Below are 22,641 nucleotides of genomic sequence, written 5' to 3'. Positions count from 1 at the left end.
TTTGTTTCATGGACAAGATTTTTTAGTTCTGTTAGGTTGGGGTTTACATAAAAAAATGTTGTATCGTCAGCATAAAGAATAGTTTGACTCTTTACTGCCAATGGAAGGTCATTAAAATAAATTAAAAATAAAAGTGGACCAAGGACTGAGCCTTGGGGAACGCCCCATTTTACATTCTTTTCTTGTGACGTATTGCCATTAATACTTACTATTTGTTTACGATTGTTTAGGTAAGATGAAAAGAATTGTAGAGATGGCCCTCGAAACCCATAATTTTGTAATTTGTTTATAAGAATTTTAAAATCAACGCAATCAAACGCCTTGCTCAGGTCACAAAAAGTGCCCTGAGCAAATAACCTATTTTCAAATGCCCCATGAATCTGACGAATTAGATTATCAAGAGCATCAATAGTGGACATTCCCTTTCTAAATCCAAATTGGGATACATTAAACAAGTTGTTCTCCTCAAAATACTCATTAACCTGTTCAAAGACCAAGATTTCAATTAATTTACCAATTACCGGAATTACTGAGATGGGACGATAACTTTGGGGTTTATCTCTTGGACCCTTCTTATAGACTGGACAAACACGTGAGACCTTCAACAAGTCTGGGAATACTCCAGCTTCTAACAATGAGTTTATACAATTAGCAAGAGGTACATGTAAACTATAAATAATATTTTTAAGTAAATTATTTGACATTCCATAAACATCATCACTTTTTGAGTTTTTCATTTTTTGAACTGCATTAATAACATTTAAAGGCGTTACAATTTTCCAACTAAATGCAACATCGTTTAAATTAATACCACCATCAGTAAGGTCTATTGGTGAGCTCTGCATTTTTGTGTTATCAAGCTGTAGTTTAATATCAGCAATAGAGTTAATAAAGTAGTCGTTAAGGACATCAGACTCAATAGTTAAAGGAAGCCTTTCAGAACACACTTTGTTTTTCTTTATAAGATCCCATGCTGCTTTACATTTGTTATTGCTACTTTCTATGAGGTACACATTATACATTAGTTTGGCTTCTTTTATGGATCTTTTATATTGCAATTTCAATCTTTCATATTCAACATTGATAATGAACTTATAATTACTTGAATCATTTAAACCACATTTTAAATTATACAGGTTCAACAGTTTTTGCTTAATATACGCTAAGTCAGCTGTGTACCATTCTTGTTTGAATTTAATTTTACAATTTGGCTTGTTGTCATATTTTCTTTTCACTGGGGTCTTAAAATAGTTCAAATTATTAAGTAATATATTGAAGACAAATTGAAATTTAGTTTCCGACTCCATATAATCAAGTTTTAATAACAAGTCTTGCCAATCATATGAAGCTAAATTATTACATAAATTATTAATACTACGTAAGGCTACTCTAAACTTAGCCTGTGGAACATGTTCTGTCATTGTAGGAACTGTTTGTTTAGTTTTCCTGGGTGGACAAAAATTAATAACTACTCCACTATGATCAGAGTAGGGAAAATCAAAAATACCTTTAAAACAAATTGAGGCCCTTTTTTTACAAACAAAAACGTTGTCAAGACATTTGTCCCCTCTTGTTGGTTTATCATTTAGATAATAAAAATTGTATTGTTTAAAGAGGTTAAGTAATTCTGTTACAGTTTTAGTTTTATTTTGAATGTTGAATTTGTTATTAAAATCCCCACCCATCACTATATTATAACTAGTCCAATTAGATATGAAATGTAAAAGCTCTTCCATGATCGTTAAAAACTCATTGGAATTTCCATTAGGAGAGTGGTACAAAGATACTATGATTAATTTTAATTCATCAATAAAAACAGCTGATGCTTCAAAAGTCAATTCCTTGCAAAACCTACCAACATCAAAAATTCTGGACTTATACTTATTATGTACAAATATGGTGGTGCCTCCTCTGATATGTGCAGATCTGCAAAAGGCACTAGCACAGTAAAAATTTTCTGGAAAGCTTTGATCAACCCCATTGTTAGAAAGCCAATGTTCAGATAAACATATAATATTAATCTTAGAATTAATTAAAAAACTATCTAAAGTACATATTTTAGAAAAATTTAAACCCTGAATATTTAGGAACAAAATATCTAACCCATCTTGACAAATATTATGATTTTGGAAGGTATTTCTGAGTGGTTTTATGCCACATTTCTCAGAGGTGACATCACCATAATCAACATCATTATTACAGGTTTCTAATACTACACATGTTTCACTGGCGTTAAGGTTTCCAATAAAAAATTACTATTATCACCTACACTTTGATCACAACCCACTACATCATCGGGAGCCTTTTCAAGCAGTATTGAAGAAGGTAGGTGGAAATTCCTCCATGGAAGACATGTTAAATGACAATGGTAGACATGATTGGTCCTGCAGGTCTGCTGGTCTCAGCGGAGTGGTCGGCTTGGTAACAGGACTTGACAGCTGTAGGTTGGTGTTGGAGTAGTTAGTGGTATCCAGTTTGCTCTCCTCAGGCTGCACAGATCCCTCAGTTGGTGACTGAACCCCTGTAGATGGACTGCATTCCTCAGGTGGTGACAAGGGTTTTACACCATGGTTGCCAATACAGTTTTTTAGTTTTTCCAAAAACTGATAGTGTGGAAGTCCATTCCACAGTTGTCTTCTAGCCGTCGGTTGGTCATATGACACTACACATATTGTAGCGTTGGTGATTTCATACAGCTTTTTAATATTTGTAGAAAAGCGCTCCATACGTATCTTGTCCCGTACACACCCCATAGCAGAACAAACCAACAGTTTAAATTTTTTCCTCTGGAAATCTTCAATAAGCTGGTTAAATGCTTCATCATAATCTTCAACTGTTGGTTTATTACAGTACTCTTGCTTTGTAACCAGACTGTACACAGTTGCACCATCGGGCACAACCTGGCACATAAGCTTAGAGTTTACATAGTTTTGTAATTGAGGCCTACCAAATTTCTTCCGAAACACAACTGCTACACCAGCAGACATATTTTTGTTGTGATCTAAGTCGCTTGAAATGGTGTGAGCAAATGCTGCAGATGGATCATTTCTATATACATCAATGGCATTCCACATGTTGGTTTCAACAACATTTATAACATTCGGCTTAATAGAATTCTTAAGATTATTTACAGGATTGGACTTGAAGTTGCTAGTTTTTAATGACCTATCTTTATTTTTAAGCATCTGCTTATTTGGATGAGGTCCCTTATTAGACTTTTTTCCATTTGAATCAAAACAGGAATTTTTACTAGCAGTATTATTTATAAAGTCAATGATCATAAAAGCCAGTTTTTTTTTACCCTTATAGTTCAAATGCAGGCCATGCCGGGAAAAACAATCTCTCTGAAAATAATCCAAATCAATAAGCTTAACGTTTTCCATTCGTGCTACAATTTCTCGGATGTAATTGTTTGACAAAGCTATGTCGTAGTGAATGTTGTTGCTGGGCTGCAGATCAAAACGAGGTGGAATTGTTGTAATACAGACTGGCCTTACGGCACTCAGAGCTTTAATTTTACTTTCCATTTCCTTGAAAATTATGTGTGGGGATTTTTTTATAATATCATTGGTCCCAGCTATCAGTATGAGAGGTTTTAGAGGACATTTTTCTGCTTGGCTGTATACATGTGTTATGTCAGCACCAGACTTAACCGTTCCGTTAACCAAGACTTGGTTACCACTGCACAGGCCAACAATCTGTGGAAGTCCTTTTCCTTGGCTATCTGCAAAGAGTTCCACTCGGACTGGGTCTCCATACAAAGTATTTTTAAAGCTCAGACCATTCATCACTCTAGTAGACTCCTTAACCTTTCCAGTAAATGTATTATTCACTTCTTGGGCCTGGTGTTCCAGTTGTTCCTGAGAAAGTAAGTTGTAGCTGTTGTTTAAGGATATAGGCCTACTATAACTACAATTCTTTTTACTAGTCACTTTTCTGGGGATTTGCCATATTTCTTGTGTTTGACAGTATTTATCTTGGTGCAGTATGTGTGAATGATCCTTATTGTTTCCATACTCAGGTAGTTCAAACATCATATCAGAGATAACATCAGATGATAAATGTTGAAAAGTGTGCCACAGAGAGGCCAACTGAGCTCTCTTTGTAACAATGTGAGATTGTTTTATTGTACAAGGAATTGTACTGCCCTCAACTCCCAATCCTTCCAATGTATTATGTTTTATCATCTGAACTATTACGTCAGTGAAGATTGTCAGATAAACACCACAATCAGCAGTGTTTGATTGTTGAGGAACATTCACAACTTGGAAGGGAAGTTCAGTACTAATTTTTAAAAAAATACTCACTTTCTTAGCAACTTGTTGTGCATGGACTAAATTATAAGTTCCACAAGAGTCAAAATAGAAGAACTTCTTCAGGGTTTTAGTAAACAACAATAAGCTCCAGTGTGAACCACTTTTTCTGTACTGATTTTGAGCATCATTTGGATCTTTTGTATTAGTTTCAAACTGAACATCATTGATGGGGAAAAGGATATATGTCTTATCACTTAAGTCCAGAGGAGACAGGAGGTCATCTACGTCTTGAAGGCATTTAATTGCTTGAGTAACTACTGCGTTCATTAGCAATATTTTCTCTGTAGTGTGCAAAACCGAAAGGGTGAGTCTATTATAGTAGAGCAAGATTGTGTCGTCAGTAACCCACTCATTTTTCAGTAATGACAGACTGATCAAATTGTTTTTGTCGGCAATAACTTGATGTTGCTCCGAGGATACATATAGAACTATTCCCGCTTCGATATTGTCCTAGGGCTCTGCCCCGTGGGCTTTCAAAAATTTGAGGTGAGAGATTTAAAAGTAAATATTGATTGATGGTATCCATGGTAACAAAGAACAAACCTACAAAGTTTAAAAATGTAAACAAGCAGAACTAACTGTCAAATGAATGTTGATTTCATATTTCCACACAGCTGGTTCAAACATATTAAATACTGCACGAATATTAGAACAGAGAGGGTAAGGATTATAAATTTAAAATAATGATGTCACTAGCCCGAATGTAAACATTATTTGACATTACTTAAATGGAGCTGTCAAACCATATGTTAATATAATTTGAATTTCATTAGTATATGAATCTTTCAGTTACTTCATTTGTTTATGTTTATGATCTATTATACTGAGTCTGTTCTAATATTTGTGAAATGCTGTAATAATATTTTAGAGGGAATAATTCGTTGTAAAAAAATTGTTCATGGATATAGGAAATAATTAAGATTCTATAATCATTGCCCTATCAATCTAGGCTCTTATTCTGAGTTTTATGAGGTTTATTGTGATAGTTTTTCGTTTACAGTGCAAACCAAGAAATACATTCTTTTATTATACCTTAAAATCTATCTTTGGTTTTGTATGGTAGGTAGCATAAATAAGTAATCACAGTAAGATTTAACAAAAACGTACTATTATCAAGTTAAGTAGTACAGTTAAATTTTGTTTCTAAATTTGGCATTTGGAAAACCATTTGGCATGTTTCTAAGAACCAACATTGTCTCTTTTGCATACTGACCCCGATGCAAGGCCCGGGTATAGCTGCTAGCAAATTGAATAGTAGCGCTGATTTGCAGTAGCTGTTCAAATGGCGCTACTAATTGCACCAACGATAACATTAGGTTTAACGAGTACCTAGGTTTTTGCTGCCTACAGGGAGGGCAACGAAGTGTGATTTTAAGGAACATATCATTAGCTTACTATGAAATAAATACATTTGCCAAGTTTGATAAAAATTGATCCATAAACAAGCAATATTACAACAGTTTACTTATCCTACTAATATTATAAGTAAGAAAGTTTGGATGTATGGATGGATGGATGGATGTTTGTGACAAGTAAACGCGAAAAATACTAACGCTAATTTTAACCAACTAGCAACAAAAAGTTGTGGTACACAATGAGAACTTAACTTTTTTTCATGGTTTAGGTGCAGTGGTAGAAAATTAGGGCTATGGTAGATACTGTAGGACACTATAGGATACCGTATAAATTAAAAGACAAAATTTTCTTAAACCGTGTCCTCTCCCATAACTACAATAAGCATTTATACTTATATGCCAACCCCGTACGAAGGACGGGTACTCTGCTAGTGAAAAGATATTTACAAGAAATGATGATTATATCAATCTGTTATGTACATATTGAGTATTTCCATAATCTTTGAGTCAAATCTTTTAAAGTCATCAGACATTATGGTTGTTATTCGTTTTAAAATAACGCCTGTAATACTTAGCAATTGCTCGAATTCGAGCAACAGGGACACTAGTACTTATTTAATACGCAAGCAGGTTTTTTGTGACAATTACTCCTCCGAAACTACTGAACCGATTGACATGTTTTTGGTGTCATTGGAATGAGCGTAACGTGAAGTTGTGCAGGAAACTTTCTTTTTAGAGAAATACTTAGAGAGTGAGGCCCTGGGGCCCTTTAAAGTTTCATATTTCTCCATAAGATTAACATGGGAAACAAAAATTGTTATGAAACTCCTGCTGCTGTCAGAAATTAAAAGTGAAAAGAACATAATATGTTAATTGTAAACATTTGCTAATTTAACAGTTTGCTACAAACATTTACTGACTTGGTTGAAGTTAAATATTTACCCTTTAAATTTGGGTTGGCGTAAATATTACAATGGAAAAAACCAGAGAGCCTGGATAAATTGATATACTTAAAAGATAACTGAGTTAACACTGTGCTGCATTTCTTAGTAATCATTGAAATAGCCGATTTGCAAACTATGGAAACATAGGAAAGTCATAGAACACCACCAAGGAGAAGAAATAGAAATAATGTTTTTTTTTAGCATTTATAATTGTTATTATGGACAACCTAATGCGGCTATGAGTAAGGCTATTTGTAGAAAACACTAAATAAACAAGATCAGCTTTTGAAAAATGAAAAGATATTTACAAGAAATGATGATTATATCAATCTGTTATGTACATATTGAGTATTTCCATAATCTTTGAGTCAAATCTTTTAAAGTCATCAGACATTATGGTTGTTATTCGTTTTAAAATAACGCCTGTAATACTTAGCAATTGCTTGAATTCGAGCAACAGGGGCACTAGTAAATACTAATTCCTTTTCGCCCCTCAGTACAAACTGTTTTGCAGGACGACTCTTGTCAATTAACTTATGCTAACTTAAAACTAATACAAAAAAAGAAACAAATACATATCAACTACCCATTTACAATATTTTAGCTACATACAATTGTATATAAATTTCTTCAGCCTAGATTTCAAAGCTGGGGCACCCAGCAACTTAAGGTCAGAGGGGAGGTCATTGTATAGCAGGGTTCCTCACTTGAGGCTGGTATATTATACACACTAGGCTTGATTTCCTTAATTACAAAGGCGGCTTACTAAGAAAGTCATGAGATATGATTGTATGAAGTCTACAAAATATTATGAACAGTATTTTTTTATCAGAAATTAACTTAAGTCAAACAGTCTACCAACACAGCACAACCCAGTATGTATATCCACTTGTTAGCTATTATTTGATACTCCGTTGCTCATTTGCCACGCTATCAGACTGTTTTGTAAGAATTTATTAGACATATTTTTTAGTTTTAATACAAAATCGATTATTGTGTGATTATAATATGATATAGGTAAAAACTTTGTGAGTTTGTGGTTGTACAAATTTTTTGATGCTGTCAATCCTGCATGGTGGGGGAAAAATGTACCTCCAATCAGGATCTAGTTACGAGACTTTACTTTTATTAATTAACTTTGGATGAAATCTATCACAAGAACAATCTAGTTGCAACCACCAAATGATAATGCATTGTTTATTACATTCATATTATAAGAGTATTTTGTATATGGATGTGCAGCAGCTTACTTGGTCCTCCTCACTGCCACTCTCCAGCAAGCTCTGAGTGATGGCATACTGAAGCATGTCGTCATCTTCTTCCAGACTGATCTGTCGTCTCATGTCGGCTCCTGACACAAACAACAGATAACCAGCTACAATTATGTTCTCCAGGTCTTTAGAATGTATTATTTCTGTCAAGTTTAAGTTTAAAAAAGAGATTGGCAGCATCTTTTAGCCTTGCATTTGGTCGTAAACATATGCCTCACGCTGTGCGTGGAAAATATCCAGCACAGAGTGTGAGATATGTGGAACACATCCACAGCAAAAAAAATTGTGAGCCAATACAGTAAAAAAGTGAATTGTACTAATAAAATTTAGTGGCAGGTACCAGGATCCAAACCCTCAACACTCCTGTCATGAATTCAGAGTCTGTCACGATGAGGATTGATTCACAACAACATTCCAAAAATATAAAAATGGTTGAACCAAATAATAATAAAAATCTTTATTGGTCATAAGGATACATTAGATCATCGACAAAGTCAGAATCATGATCATACATCAATCGTCAAACAAAACAAAATCAAAAACACTTTCAATATTATGAACAAACAATAGGCCTTAATAACTAAAATATGCACAGTACATATGAATAAACAAACAACAATAATTAAGGATCTGATAAAGCAACAGGTGAGCAGCAGGGTTATGCAATCAAAGATTTATTTGGTCAGATTTGAAAAAATCTTCCAGGCTATAAGAAGGATTGTCTAATAGCCAATTAATAGCCAATTATAAAACAAGGACTTAAATTTTTCCTGCAGATAAGCACCAATATTGTGTTTTAAAAGGTTATATACTTTAGTTGATAACACTATGTGTGTAGTGTCATTCATATGCCCTTGCATTTAACATATATTTTATAATTTAGTTTGTTGTTGTGGTGGTGATGACTCTTGTTGAATAATAAACACATTCTTTACTTGCAGCATTTATTAGAATTTTATATTATCTTACAGCTCTTGCTAGTCTTACCATAGATAAAACATTACTCCCTTAGTAGATTTCTCATCCTTATGGAACAGGTGAAGACAACTATTATTGTTAGTTCTGTACGGTTTATGTAGAGGTCGTGTTTTGTTTACAATTTGTTTTCCGTTATTACAGTAATTTAAAACCTTGTTTAGCCAAATAATACAATCTAATCATAAACAATAACTTGTCCCCTAGTTATATAACCAAAGAGTAAAGCACAAATAAAGAAATCAACCCTAAAATAATGGAAACAAAATTTCGTCGACCCTAGCACCCATTGTCACCGTACATGAACTAGACATGAAAAGTGTGCTTCAAAATTTACATTGGGATGAGAAGTCTACTTGTGTTGGTTAGTCTATGGTCTTACTCAGACGATGTGATTCTAACGAGGCACTATTTTTAAATCTGGTATTGTGATTATGAATACTGAATTTTAGGTGATGGGATTTTTTCAACATATGTCGCGAATTTATAAGTTTTGTTCTAAATTAAGTAAGTATATAAATGTGGAAGCGTGAAATAAGTTTTATTTTTGACAATTAAAGTAGTTTAAGTTTCAGTTAACATAATCTTCTTGCTATTTGATAAACTAGTACCACTCAATTGTTTTCTTTTTATATTCACAACATCTGGTATTAATTACATATGCTACAAACAGTCTTTTGGGAAATATTATGGCTTTGCCACACTCCGGCCACTTGAGAAATTTCTTCAACACACCTGGTTAGTCTCATCACGGTTAATTTCAAGAGGGTAGAGTAATTTTAAAGGTCGAATTATTTTCTTTTTGTTGCTTGTAGTGACTGTTACGCTTCTGATATTTCCATCTCTGCTTGAGTGTAGTTCATTAATTCGACCAAGTCTCCAACATCCTCTGGGTAAATTATCGTGAATAAGGACAATATCTCCAATACTGGGGAATTGTGAAGACCGGCAACGTTTCTGCTTGATTTCAGATTGAGTCCTTTCTCAAACTAGTTAAGTAGTCTTTCTTCCAAAGAACCCAAAATGTGTTTATGAGGTTCTGTCCTTTTTTCCAAGTTTGAAGTATATGTTCAGTGTTGGATAGCTTATGGTCTGGATTAGTTGTCTTTCCACTCATTTCAATTCCATTTTTCCCGTGAAAATTCAGGAAATGACTGGGAGTTAAGATAAAATCTGATAAACTGGCTTCACTAGAAGAGACGTACACTAAAGGTCTTGAATTCAATACCGCTTCAATTTCAGTTAAAGTAGTTTCCAACTGAGTAAATGTAAGTACTGTCGGACCAATTGTCTTTCTTAAACACCTCTTTACTAAGGATATAAGTCGCTCATAGAAACCGCCCAACCAAGGTGATAGTTCAGGAATAAAACAGAACTCACATCCCTCATTATTTATGTAAGATAAAACACTAGAGTCGTTGAAGTTTTTTCTCCAAATATCTTCAGTAAATGAAGCGGCGAGTTTGAATTGAGGGGCATTGTCTAGAAATATTTGTTTTGGTTTACCTCTTCTGCTCATGAACCGTTTGAGACATAGAAGAAATTCTTCAGTTGTTAGATCGTTAACTAGCTCTAGATGAATGGCTCTTGTTGTAAGACAAGTAAATATGCAGCCATAAACTTTCCTTAAATCTCCAGAGTCATTGTTGTGATAGTCTTTAACGTATAATGGGCCGAAGTAATCGAGTCCAGTGTTGCTAAATGGGATCTGCTCTGTAACCCTCTCTTTTGGAAGTGGAGGCATGGGTGGCAATTTGTATGGACCACCCTCCCAACGAATACAAGTTAAACATTTCTTGATAGTTTTGTAGACTTGAGATCTTCCACACAAAATCCAGTATTCTTTTCTTATTTCTGCCAGAGTATGTTGAACTCCAACATGAAATAAAGCATTATGGTAGTGTTGTATCACTAGAGTTGAGAAGTATTCATTTTTACTTTCTCCCTCTATACCATAGTATAGTATATAGAGAAAGTATTGTTTTCGTCAAAATTTTCGAGTTTGAGTTTTGAGTGGATATATTCGTTTTGGGTCCCCCTGGACCCAAAAAAGTGGTTTTCGAAGTGATGTCTGTGTGTGCATGTGCGTGTGTGTGTGTGTGTCTGTGTGTCTGGGGATGTGTACAGAGCTAGAGACTACACCTGTGGTCCGATTTCGATGAAATTTGGTATGTAGGTTCTAATCCATGGTATCTCCAGGCGTTTTTTTCATTTTTTTGAAATTTTGATTTTTAATGGGGATTTCCCCATAAAAACCCTTAAAAAACCGGAAAAATCTGATTTTCTCAAAAATGGCCCGAACGATTTTTATTAAAATTTAGTATGTTGTAGCCCTTTAAATTCTGAACAAAATGGTACAAATCCCATTTCTGTAAAAATTACGGTTCAAAAGTTATGGTAAATTATGTTATTTTCCCATAAAAACCCCATAAAATAACGAAAAATCGGATTTTAGACAAAAATCCAGTTTTGATTAAACATAGTAGGTTATGGTCCTTACAATTTTGATAGTTTTTTTTAATTTTAGAAATTTTGATTTTAGATGGGGATTTTCCCATAAAACCCCATAAAAAAACTGAAAAATAAGATTTTCCCAAAAATGGCCCGAACGATTTAAAAAAAAAATTAGTATGTTATAGTCCTTTATATTCTGAACAAAATGGTACAAATCCCTTTTCTGTAAAAATTACGGTTCAAAAGTTATTGTAAATTATGTTATTTCCCCATAAAACCCCATTAAATAACGGAAAAATCGGATTTCCCAAAATTGGCTCGAACAATTTTGATAAAAATGTAGTATGTTATAGTCCTTTAAATTCTGAACAAAATTGTACAAATCCCATTTCCGTATATTTACTCTCACCGCTTACACATGATAAAGGTTGTTGACAAACTTATGGGAGAAAGTATTTGTCAGAATGCTGATACCGTTTATTTGGTAGAAGTTTAGGGTGTTTCTGGAGTATTGAAAGTTCAGCATATGAAAGCCTTCCGGAACATTTAAGCAGGCCGTCATAGTCAAGAAACAGTTTCAATTGTTTTTGAAGTGGATCCCCTTTATTGGTTTCGGTGTTACTTATAGTTTCGGAAAAGTGTTTCCTTTGAACATATTTTTCCCATCTTAGTTTAGCCAACTGGATTTCTTCAGCAGTCACGTTAGTTGTGGTATGAACAATGGATTGTCTTCTACACTTAGAAATAAATCTTTCGCAGAACGCTGTTACTCGTAGTAGTTTATTCAGAGTCGAAAATCGTTTGACATCAATTCCATATGGAGGTTCTAAGATCCTTTCTTCAGCTGTCTCATTAAACGCTGTTAATTCTTCTTTAACTTCATGAATTTCTTCAGTAGGATTAAAGTTCCAGTTCGGCCATTGGTTTTCAGGCAGATTAAACCACATTTGACAGCTGCAAAGTTCGTTAACATTCATGCCACGAGTTGCTACATCTGATGGATTATTTTCAGATGGAACATATTTAAATATAACATCTTTATTTGCCTTTATTTCAGAAACTCTTCGTTCAGTGAATTTAGGTAAAATCTTAGTTGTGTTAATCCAATGTAAGACACACTGGGAGTCGGTCCAAAGAAACTTTCTTGAAACTGGCTGTTCTAAATTCTTCTCCACAAAGTTCAAGGCACGCGAACCTATTAAAACCCCAAGTAGTTCCAGACGAGGCACAGAGATGTTTTTCTTAGTTTTAGGAGTTAAATGGCTTTTGGAAAATACGAGTTTAGATTTTGAAACTGATCCGTTTTGCACACGAACATATACTATAGTTGCATAGCAAATGTTCGAAGCGTCGGTGAAACAGTGCAACTCGATTGAGGTTGGTTCTAAACCAACATATCTTGGTATTGAAACATTAGAAATGCTGACAATATCACGTTTTATTTCTTGCCACTCCTTGCATCTGTCCTCGGTTAGGGACACGTCCCAGTCCAAATTTTCTTCCCACAAACTTTGAATAAAAAGCTTCGCTTTCAATGTTACTGGGATAAATAGACCAGAAGGGTCACACAACCCTTTAATTGAGGAATTGAGGGAACTTTAATTGGGTAATTGAGGATACGAGTTTCAACACAGTTCTCTTTGTACAAATATCTTCTATACAGTTAATTGGTTTTATGCTTAAAGTGTCCTCTGTAGTATCCCACTTTACACCCAAGACATTTACATTTGATTCATCTTCTTTTGTGAGCTTACGATGAGGTATGTTCTCTTTGAGCGCCTGAGAGTTGGAGCACCATCCTTGGAGGTTCATGTTTGCTTGTAAAAACAAATCAGTTACAAAGTCGTACAAACCAAGAGCCTCTTCATCAGTTTTGGCTCCTGTTACCATATTGTCAACATAGAATGAAGTTTTCAATTTCTTGGTGTCTTCTGTTAGTTCACTATGGGACAGGTGGTGCTTTATAGTAGCACTTAATAAGAAAGGACTTGAAATAACACTAAACGGAACTCTGGAAAATCTTAGTTCCTCAATGTTGTTTTGATTCACTGGCATTGACAAATCTTTTAACCATAAAAACCTAGTAACGTCTCTATCAGGTATGTTTAAGTTCAGTTGAAGGAAAGCTTTTTCTATATCAGCTATTATCCCTATAGGGTTGAGTTGAAAACGTATGAGCAATCCGCATAAGTCCTCTAGTATTACTGGGCCACGATAAAGGCAGTCGTTCAAACTATTAGAAGATTTCTTTGACTTGGCTGAAGCATCGTACACTATTCTTACCTTTGTTGTGGATTTTGCTTCGTTAATTATGGGATGATGTGGAATATAATGCTTAACAATGGCATTTCCAGTTTCCGGAACTTGTTCAATGATTCCCGCTGATCTCTGCTCCTTGATTATGTTATCATACTTTTGAAGCAAATCTGGTTAACCTTTTCACAAGCGATTTCAGTCGAGCTAATGAGAGAAAATAATTATCCGGCAAGTTTGGGGGGTATTCTTTCCATGGCCAAGAAACCGAATACCTATTCTCGACTAATTGGATAGTGTTATATATTTTGCTTCTGTACTTTTTATAAATTATCCATGTGTTAATTATTTACAATTTTCATATCATAATATTTACTATTCAGTTATGAATAAATAATTATACAAGTTACAAGTGCTTGTATTTATTAATTGGCGACGAGGATAAAAAAAAGAAACTACACTTTACTACCTTCAATTTTTTACAATTTATTATTTAATTACCTATTTTAATTGTTCATATCTGCACTAGTCAACTACATAATGGAAATATTACATAACATTGATTCAATAACAGATTTGAAGAAAGTACGGGCTATTGTAAAAGGCCAGATTACAAAGGCAGACAGACTTTTAGATGATGTATCCACTATACCAACAGAAGTCTTACAAAACAGAATGGATTTATTAGAAGAAAACTGGAAAAGATTTGAGACGGTTCAACTGAAGATAGAATTGAAGTCAAAGGAAGAAGATGTTGATGAAGAAGTTAGATACAGAGTTGACATGGAATAATGATCTAGCTTAAATGAATAGCTTAAATAAATCTAATGATCTAGGAATAAAAGATACAGCTAATGAGTTGACATGGAAGAACGATATTACAAAGTAAAAGATCAGTTACTTTCAAAATTTGGTAAATTTCTTTCCAATTTTTACCGGTTTTTTATAGGTGTTTCGGTCTTGATCACGTTTACCCACATCTAGATTAGCTGGGGATATGAAATTTGGCACGTTTATAAGTCTTGTGCCTTTTTACGAAAAATGACATTTTACAATATTAAACCTTCTCCTAAAATATCAAACTCTCCCACCCCCCTTGTTATTCTTATGGAGTTAATAACATTGAAAGTAGTTGACTTTACGTTTACCCATTTCTAGATTAACTGGATATATAAGATTTGGCATGATTTTACATCTTGCGCCCTTTTCAAAAAGTGACATTTTACAAATATAACTCCCCCTAAACCCCACGAAATATAGAATCCCCCCCCCAATGTTATTCCTACAGGTGCATTGGTCTAAATCAATTTTACCCACTTCTAGATTAGCTAAAGATCTGAAATTTGGCTCAATTGCAGGTCTTGCGCCATGGCCCATTTGTACTTACCCCCAACCAAAAAAGGGGGCGAGCCAAAGGCGAGTAAGTATATAAATGTGGAAGCGTGAAATAAGTTTTATTTTTGACAATTAAAGTAGTTTAAGTTTCAGTTAACATCATCTTCTTGCTATTTGTTCAACTAGTACCACTCAATTGTTTCCTTTTTATATTCACAACATCTGGTATTAATTACATATGCTACAAACAGTCTTTTGGGAAATGTTATGGCTTTGCCACAACATATAAAGGGTAAGATCATAAATAAACAAATTTATTACAGTTAGAATCTTAAAATTCTTAAAAAGAGGTTTGAATATACAATTCTCCTTGACTGGGACGGGTGGCGTCGTCCTGTAATCCAGCTACTAGGAGGTCACGAATTGTGGATATTTATAGGCATGTACTGTGGATGCAATACTCCCTGGTGTGGATTAACGTCCACACGAGTGAGTAATACGACTATCCGCAGTGCTATCCTGATAATTAGACCAATTCGTATATGCCAAAGCAAAAAAGTGGTTAGGATTCCAGTATAAACTGTAGGTCCCTTAGTTGTATGGGCTAAATTAACAGCTGTGTCTAAGGATTATGTCGGCCTTAGTCACTAACAAGACTACAAGATCGCGCCACTCATCTCACACTCATCTAAGAATGATCTAAGAATCATTCATACTTGGCTTAAAATACCTACATTTGTATGGTCGCCATTTCAAAGATAAGTATAAAAAAAGTAAAAGTATTATCTATACAACATGGCAATGATCTCCTGTCTTCAATCAACAGAGGGTTTTAATCTGCCTTTCCATTTACTGTGCTCTTTTACTTTTTACTATTGCAATTATTATTACTGTGATACTTGTTGACCAACCCTGGGTTGTTAAGGGTATCTCCTTGACCAGGTATCATCTAAAACATTTATACTTAAAACATATCACAGCATGTGATTTCTCCTTGAATCTAATGTTCATATATTTTATGGAGCTGCTTTTCAAAACTTAAAATCATCTTAAAGTAGTAAAGCATCATTCAAAGCACGTATTAAACATATAAAATCTCACCCATAAGTGTGTATGAAGCAGGTGGTTCGAAACAAGAGTCGTCAAGAATGCACGACACTCTTCCTTCTTCTTCTACTCTTTGAACTCCTGAGACTGGCTCATCCATTGCGAAAATGTTTCCAAAAGTGATTCTGGCGTTTAGCACATGAAATAACGGGATCTCTGCACAAATAGATGATTTAATGTAGTTTTTGCACCCTTATGACTAAAATCGCTTTTGATTATTTGAATATTAAAGTTATTCCAATAAATGTGACATAGAAGAAGCACTTGAGTTATCTAGTAGCCAAGTGTATGCCTTAACGTTAGGAGATATTCAAAAGGAATTGTAAAATTTGATTTATAAACTCAAGAGTTAATTAAATTGCTTTACATGTTATTCCTGTGGGTTCTTGGCTATTTCAGCAAATTTCCCATATAAGGAGTAAGCTATTACTGTAGGCCTCTTGCTGTCACCCTCAGTGTCCTCCACCCTTTAGCGACGGTACAATTAAATAAGTACAGATTATTCTCCAGGTGAGAACTCTATCTATAACTCTTTTTCCGTAACAATGTTCGTGCCCCCAGTTTGTTTGTTTTTGTGTCTATGTCAATGAAACCCCTTGACCCAACCCCAAACGACCAAATATTGTTACAATGTGATTTTCTCGACAATAGTATCTCCGTGATCATAATGCAACCAGCGTTGAAACCTTGGTTGTAGTTTACAACTACTTTTGAGCTGGTATGTAGATAAATGTATGGGGAATTACAATAAAATTACAGAATTGCAAATCAACACAGCAGTATACTGGACAATACGCGATAATATACTGTACTAGGTACTCATTAGGTCATTTTAGGTACCTTTGGTATAGTAGGTTTGCTACAAAGAGCTTAAATATACATTTGAGATGAACTTTAATTTCAAAGTTCGTCTGTTCTTTAAGTGTCAGTTCTTGGTTGATGGTTACACTATTCATTATAAGAATAAATGTATAGGCATACTATACTTATTTCCATGTCCATTGTGAAATACAGAGCCATAAGCAATGTATTTCAAAAGGCAATATCAGTGACACTAGCCATATTTAAAAACACACCTTAACTTTAACACTCAAGACCCGCAAAACGCTCCTTAAAATAACGTTATAATTTTCTTACGATTTTTTACTACGGTACTAAACTAATTTTGACGATACCAAACTCAAATATGTTAAAACTAGCAACAGAGCCTGTTGTGGTTAAATACAACGGTCGCTAGTAAAATAATGGTTATGAAATCAGTACACCACATTACTCACTAATATTAATGGTACAGAAAGCACATAACATTAGAATCACACACTTAACATAAGGAACGCACTTTAAACACAAAAGCAAATTGTTACCAACAACATTTAATCAAAGAAAAATAAAATAAATAACATTATAACAATTAGCTGTTAAATTATTAACACATGTTTCGTATGATTAGATTATGCATACTGGTAAAACCAATTATTGCCATCCCATCTATAAAAATTAGTGGTTTTTCTTTTCTGAGTCGGGTTAGCTCTTCTACCCGACCGATTTTCATAATTTTGGCTTAAACTAAAGGTATGGACGCACCACAGATTTGCCATCAAGCATCCTCACTCATTTTAAAGTATATTTTGAGTTACAGTATACACAAACTGCCTCCCTGTACATTTCTTATGGGAGTTAAATTTGGGATTTTTTTAGTTCGTTTGGCTCTTCTACCCGACCGATTTTCATAATTTTGGTCTTAAAATAAATTATAATCCATATCTTCTAGCCCCTGAGCTGGTTCTATAACTAAATTGAAATTTTACCTTTGTCATCCAGCTCCTGATTTATTATCAACTTGTTACGGCCGTTTCAGCATCACTGTGCCATCGTCGGACTGTTCAGCCAAAAGGCGTCGTTAAAACACAAAAACATATACACGAAACACACACATGAACAGTCCGACGATGGCACAGTGATGCTGAAACGGCCGTAACAAGTTGATAATAAATCAGGAGCTGGATGACAAAGGTAAAATTTCAATTTAGCTTAAAATAAAGCTATGCAAGCACATATTTGTCATCAAGCATCATCATTCATCATTAATTTATCTAATGTATTACCGGTACTCATGGAAAAAATATAATTTTTTTTTATTTTTTACTTCAATTAAAGATGTATTATAGCAGTTCCAATTACATTACCCTATATGTTTTGGTCAAAAAAAAACCTTAAGTGAAATACCAGCTTTCATTTGAGCTATTGATTATTAAGATCAAGCTACCTAAAGCACACTGCTGAATCACAAATCAACAATAATTATAATCGTTTTAGTACTTATCTGCAATCAATGATACGTAACTCTATTTTTGTTTAGGTTATTTTATATGTCTTGGTCTTAACCCTTCCCAGACGGGTGACGGATATATCCGACTAAGTCTTTGGCGATAAAGGACGGGTGGCGGATATATCCGCTTATGGTTTTTGATATTCCGGACGGGAAGCGGATATATCCGCCTTCTCTTCAGAAATACTGGCAGGTGCTTGAGCAGTAACTAGATGTTTCGTGCCTCCGTGCGGTACCGAGTTAGAATAGTACCGCAGCCTTCTCGGGCTTGTCGTAAGAGGCGACTAAAAGGGTGACCGACGAACTCACTGGGAGTCCCTGGGAGTGCCCCTGTTGTGTTGCAGGGGTTGATGTGTGCTCTGCACTGCCGATGGGTATTCTCAGTGGGTCGTGAGAAACCAGCCACTTCGGTCCTTGGTCAGGGAGTGCGGCATGGATGCAGAGGTCGGGCTCTGCATTGCGACGGGTGACCCCCGGCACGTCAGGTATCCGGTGCTGGGCAAATGGAGGTCGGGCCCCGGGGAACCGGGGTAGGGGTTTTTGTCCCCGAGGGTATACCCGTTCCTGACTGATTCCGGGCCGCTCCTTGCCGCACGATGCGCTGGAGAAAACACGATGAGTTTTGATAAAAATACCCCAAACACATCATTGAAGAGGAGCTCAAATGAGCAAGTAAATTCGTTTGAAGTGGAGCAGAGCCCTTTTGTCCGAAGCTCCAAACTTAAGAGGTCGCCACCACCGAAAAACGTGAGGACATCTCCGCCACCTGCACCTTTCAAGTGCTCTACGATTCCCCCGTTAGGATCTCCTTCGGGAAGTGGAGCTGGGAACGGTGCAGAAAATGTTGGCGATGTAGATGCTGTGGGGATGCCGAAGGAAACCCTCACAGCGACGTCGCGGTCGGAAAGCTCTGAGATTGTGCTTCTGCGTCAGGAATATTTTGACGCAGATAGTAACATTGAAACCCGGCTCCGTGACATGGAAAAGACCATTAAGGCTATGCTGGACACCTTCCGGACCCAGAGAGCCGTAAATCAAGTGGTCAAAAATGGAATGGCCAAACTAGAGGATGACCTTGGCTTTGTCTTTGCCTGCCGTCTGGTAAGCAAGGCGACCATGGAAAAGATTGCCGAAAAGGTGGTGTCCCTGCCCGATGAAAGAGCGCTGCCCTGGGCCCAGCTCGGTCCCTGTTCCGAAAAGGTCGCGGCCCAAAAAGCCCAGGACGGAGGCAATCCTTGTCAAACCCTCAGGGGGGAGATCTTTTGCCGAGGTCTTGGGCGTAATAAAGGCCAAAGCTAAACCGGAGCAGACCGATACGGTTGTACGGTCGATTAGACAAACCCGGGAAGGGGACGTTCTCCTTGAACTGGGTAAGTCGAAAGACAAGGCTGCTTTTACTGCCGAACTGAAGGCAGCTGTTGAAGGCCAGGGCACCGTCCGTGCTCTTGAGCCCAAGACATCAATTGAGGTTCGAGACATTGATTGTGTGTCGACGGAGAGTGACGTTGTTGAGGCCCTGAAGAAAGCTGTACCCGAGCTTGCCGGGCAAACGGCCATCCTAAGGGTTTGGCTCACAAAACCCAATAGGAGTCAGCAGCGGATGGCAATCGCCGAAATGGCAGACGCGCTTGCCACTAGGGTGCTGGCACTCCAGCATCTGAGAGTCGGCTGGGTCAACTGCAGGCTCAGACGGAGAGTGGAAGTGAAGAGGTGTTTTAAATGCCTCTGTTTCGGTCATTCCTCCCGAAACTGCAAGGGACCCGACCGAAGCAAGAACTGCCTTCGGTGCGGGGAGGTTGGTCACATCCGTAAGGACTGTAAAGTCGAGTCCTGTTTCCTTTGCAAAGAAAATGGGCTCGCTGACAAACACGTAAAGCATATAGCTGGGTCTGGGCAGTGTAGTGTATTTAAAACTGCTCTACAGCAAGCGAAATCTCTCCCACGAAGATAAGAATCCTTCAGTGCAATCTGGAGCGATCCAGGACGGCTGACGCACTTCTTTGTCAGTTTGCCCTCGAACACGATGTCGACGCTCTCTTAATCAGCGAACAGTACCAGTATCGAGATAGGGACCCATCTTTATGGTTCCCTGATAGTCTTGGTACTGCTGCATTCTGGGCTCGTAATGCAGCTAAAGTACAAGTGCGGGGTCACGCGAATGGCCGAGGTTTCGTTTGGGTTCGGTGCAGGGATGTCACTTACTTCAGTGTCTACCTTACTCCCAACGAGGCCATCCGTGACTTTCGTGAGAAGATAGACCGCCTAGAAGAGAGCGTGCGCGATACCACCGGACACGTCGTCGTGGGTGGGGATTTTAATGCTAGGGCTGTCGAGTGGGGAATGACCCTCACCAACTCCCGGGGCAAGTATATTCTGGACTTTGCTGCCAGAGCCGGACTCGTTGTACTGAATGAGGGCAACACGCCAACTTTCCGCCGCCCTGGGATGCGGGGGACGATCCCAGACATTACTCTTGCATCTGAGTCCCTTTTGCCAAGGATCAGATCCTGGAGAGTCCTGGAGGATTACACGGGCAGTGACCACCAGTACATAATTTTTGACGTCCTGGATGGTCATCAGAGACAAGTGGCAGCGTTTCGTCAAGTGCCCGTTCGATGGAACATTAAAAAACTGGACGTGGCAAAATTCAATGGAGCCATCCTACGAAGAACGTCGGATATTCATCCCGCAACTGGCGTGCCTCACGCAGAGGCGTTAGTTGCATCCACGATGGAACTGATTGTCTCGGCCTGCGATGAATCTATGCCTCGCAGGAGATACCGGTGCAATAAGCGTCCTGTGTACTGGTGGACTGCCGAGATTGCGGAATTGCGACGAGCAGCATTGAGAGCCAGAAGACTTGCTACCAGGGCTAGAGAACCCCTAGACAGACGGCGTAAGTCGGATGCTTATAGGGCGGCTAGGAGGTATCTTCGTCGAGCCATCAATCGGAGTAAACGCAGTTGCTGGGATAAATTAAGGGACGATGTTGATTCCAACCCGTGGGGCCTGGGTTACAAACTTGTAACCAAGAAACTTGGAACCCGCTCTCCACCTTCCGTTATGGACAGGGTCACTATGGAGAGGATAGTCGAGTCCCTTTTCCCGGCTCACGCGTTGCGACCACTGCGGGATTTCGGAAGGGTGGACGACGTCCCACTTTTCAGCCCTGAAGAGCTGGTGCCGGCCGTCATATCCCTGAAGAACAACAAGGCTCCTGGTCCTGATGGGGTACCCGGTGAAGTCCTCAAGAAGGTTTTGACTACCAACCCCTTGATCCTTTTGAGCATGTACAACGCCTGCCTGGTCGAAGGGGTTTTCCCCTTGTGCTGGAAGACAGCTAGGCTTGTGCTTGTTGGGAAGGGCAAGGGAGACCCAGATCTGCCATCCTCTTACAGACCTCTGTGTATGTTGGATACGGCTGGCAAAGTCCTCGAGAAATTGATCCGTTCCCGGCTGAATTCAGCCGTTGTCGCTGCGGGGGACCTCTCCCCTCGTCAGTATGGATTCAGGACGGGGCGATCAACGATTGATGCGATTGAGGAGGTGAAGCAAGCAGTGATGAGAGCTGAGGATTTTAACCACTACTCTCGCAGGGTTGTGCTGCTCGTAACGCTCGATGTGCGAAATGCATTTAATTCGGCGAGGTGGTGCGATATGCTGGACGCTCTGGAGAACACCTTCCACGTGCCGGCATACCTCATGCGCATCATAGAGGATTATCTCCAGTTTCGCCTCCTAACGTATGACACTGCGGAGGGCCCGCGGACGATGAGTGTCACTTCTGGTGCTGCCCAAGGTTCCATACTCGGCCCAGACCTCTGGAACGTCGCTTATGACAGCCTTCTGAGGTCTGAAATGCCTGAGGAAACGGTCTTGGTTGGGTACGCAGACAACGTTGCAGCTTTGATAGCTGCACGTAGCGTTGAGCTGGCTCAGCTAAAGCTAAACCGAGTTATGCGTACCATAAACGCATGGATGGCAGACCACGGTCTCTCACTTGCTCTGAGCAAAACCGAGATCATGATTTTGACAAAAAAACGGATTGACACCATCGTGCCGTTGAGGGTGGGAGCCGTCGAGGTTCAAACTGTTCGTTCTGCCAAGTATCTTGGGGTCATGGTAGACAGCAAGCTTAGCTGGCGGGATCAGATCTTCCGAACAGCGGACAAGGCCGCTAGGGTGGTTTCTTCTCTTAGCCGGTTGATGGCCAATGTCGGGGGGCCTCGGTCCAGTCGTAGAAGGCTGTTAATGTCTTCGGTCCAGTCCGTACTCTTGTACGGTGCGGAGGTGTGGGCAGAC

The 22,641-nt window shown here is 37.9% G+C and overlaps 1 protein-coding gene across 5 annotated transcripts in view; it reads right to left on the bottom strand.

Annotated features, from left to right (window-relative positions):
* LOC128982911 (ankyrin repeat domain-containing protein 13D) overlaps window positions 1-22,641 on the bottom strand; it is a 222,057-nt gene that overhangs the window by 44,685 nt on the left and 154,731 nt on the right. For all 5 annotated transcript variants that reach the window (XM_054401977.1, XM_054401978.1, XM_054401979.1 and 2 more), the window contains 2 exons: window positions 16,005-16,166; window positions 7,866-7,966 (listed from right to left, as the gene is read on the bottom strand). In XM_054401977.1, coding sequence (XP_054257952.1) covers window positions 7,866-7,966; window positions 16,005-16,166 — 263 coding nt within the window. The remainder of the gene's footprint in view (window positions 1-7,865; window positions 7,967-16,004; window positions 16,167-22,641) is intronic.

This window comes from Macrosteles quadrilineatus, unplaced genomic scaffold, assembly GCF_028750875.1.
Source record: "Macrosteles quadrilineatus isolate MER2022 unplaced genomic scaffold, UCM_ALF_1.0 Scaffold_1__1_contigs__length_201487025, whole genome shotgun sequence".
Classification (NCBI taxonomy): Eukaryota; Metazoa; Arthropoda; class Insecta; order Hemiptera; family Cicadellidae; genus Macrosteles; species Macrosteles quadrilineatus.
This window is presented reverse-complemented; position numbering and strand designations above follow the sequence as displayed.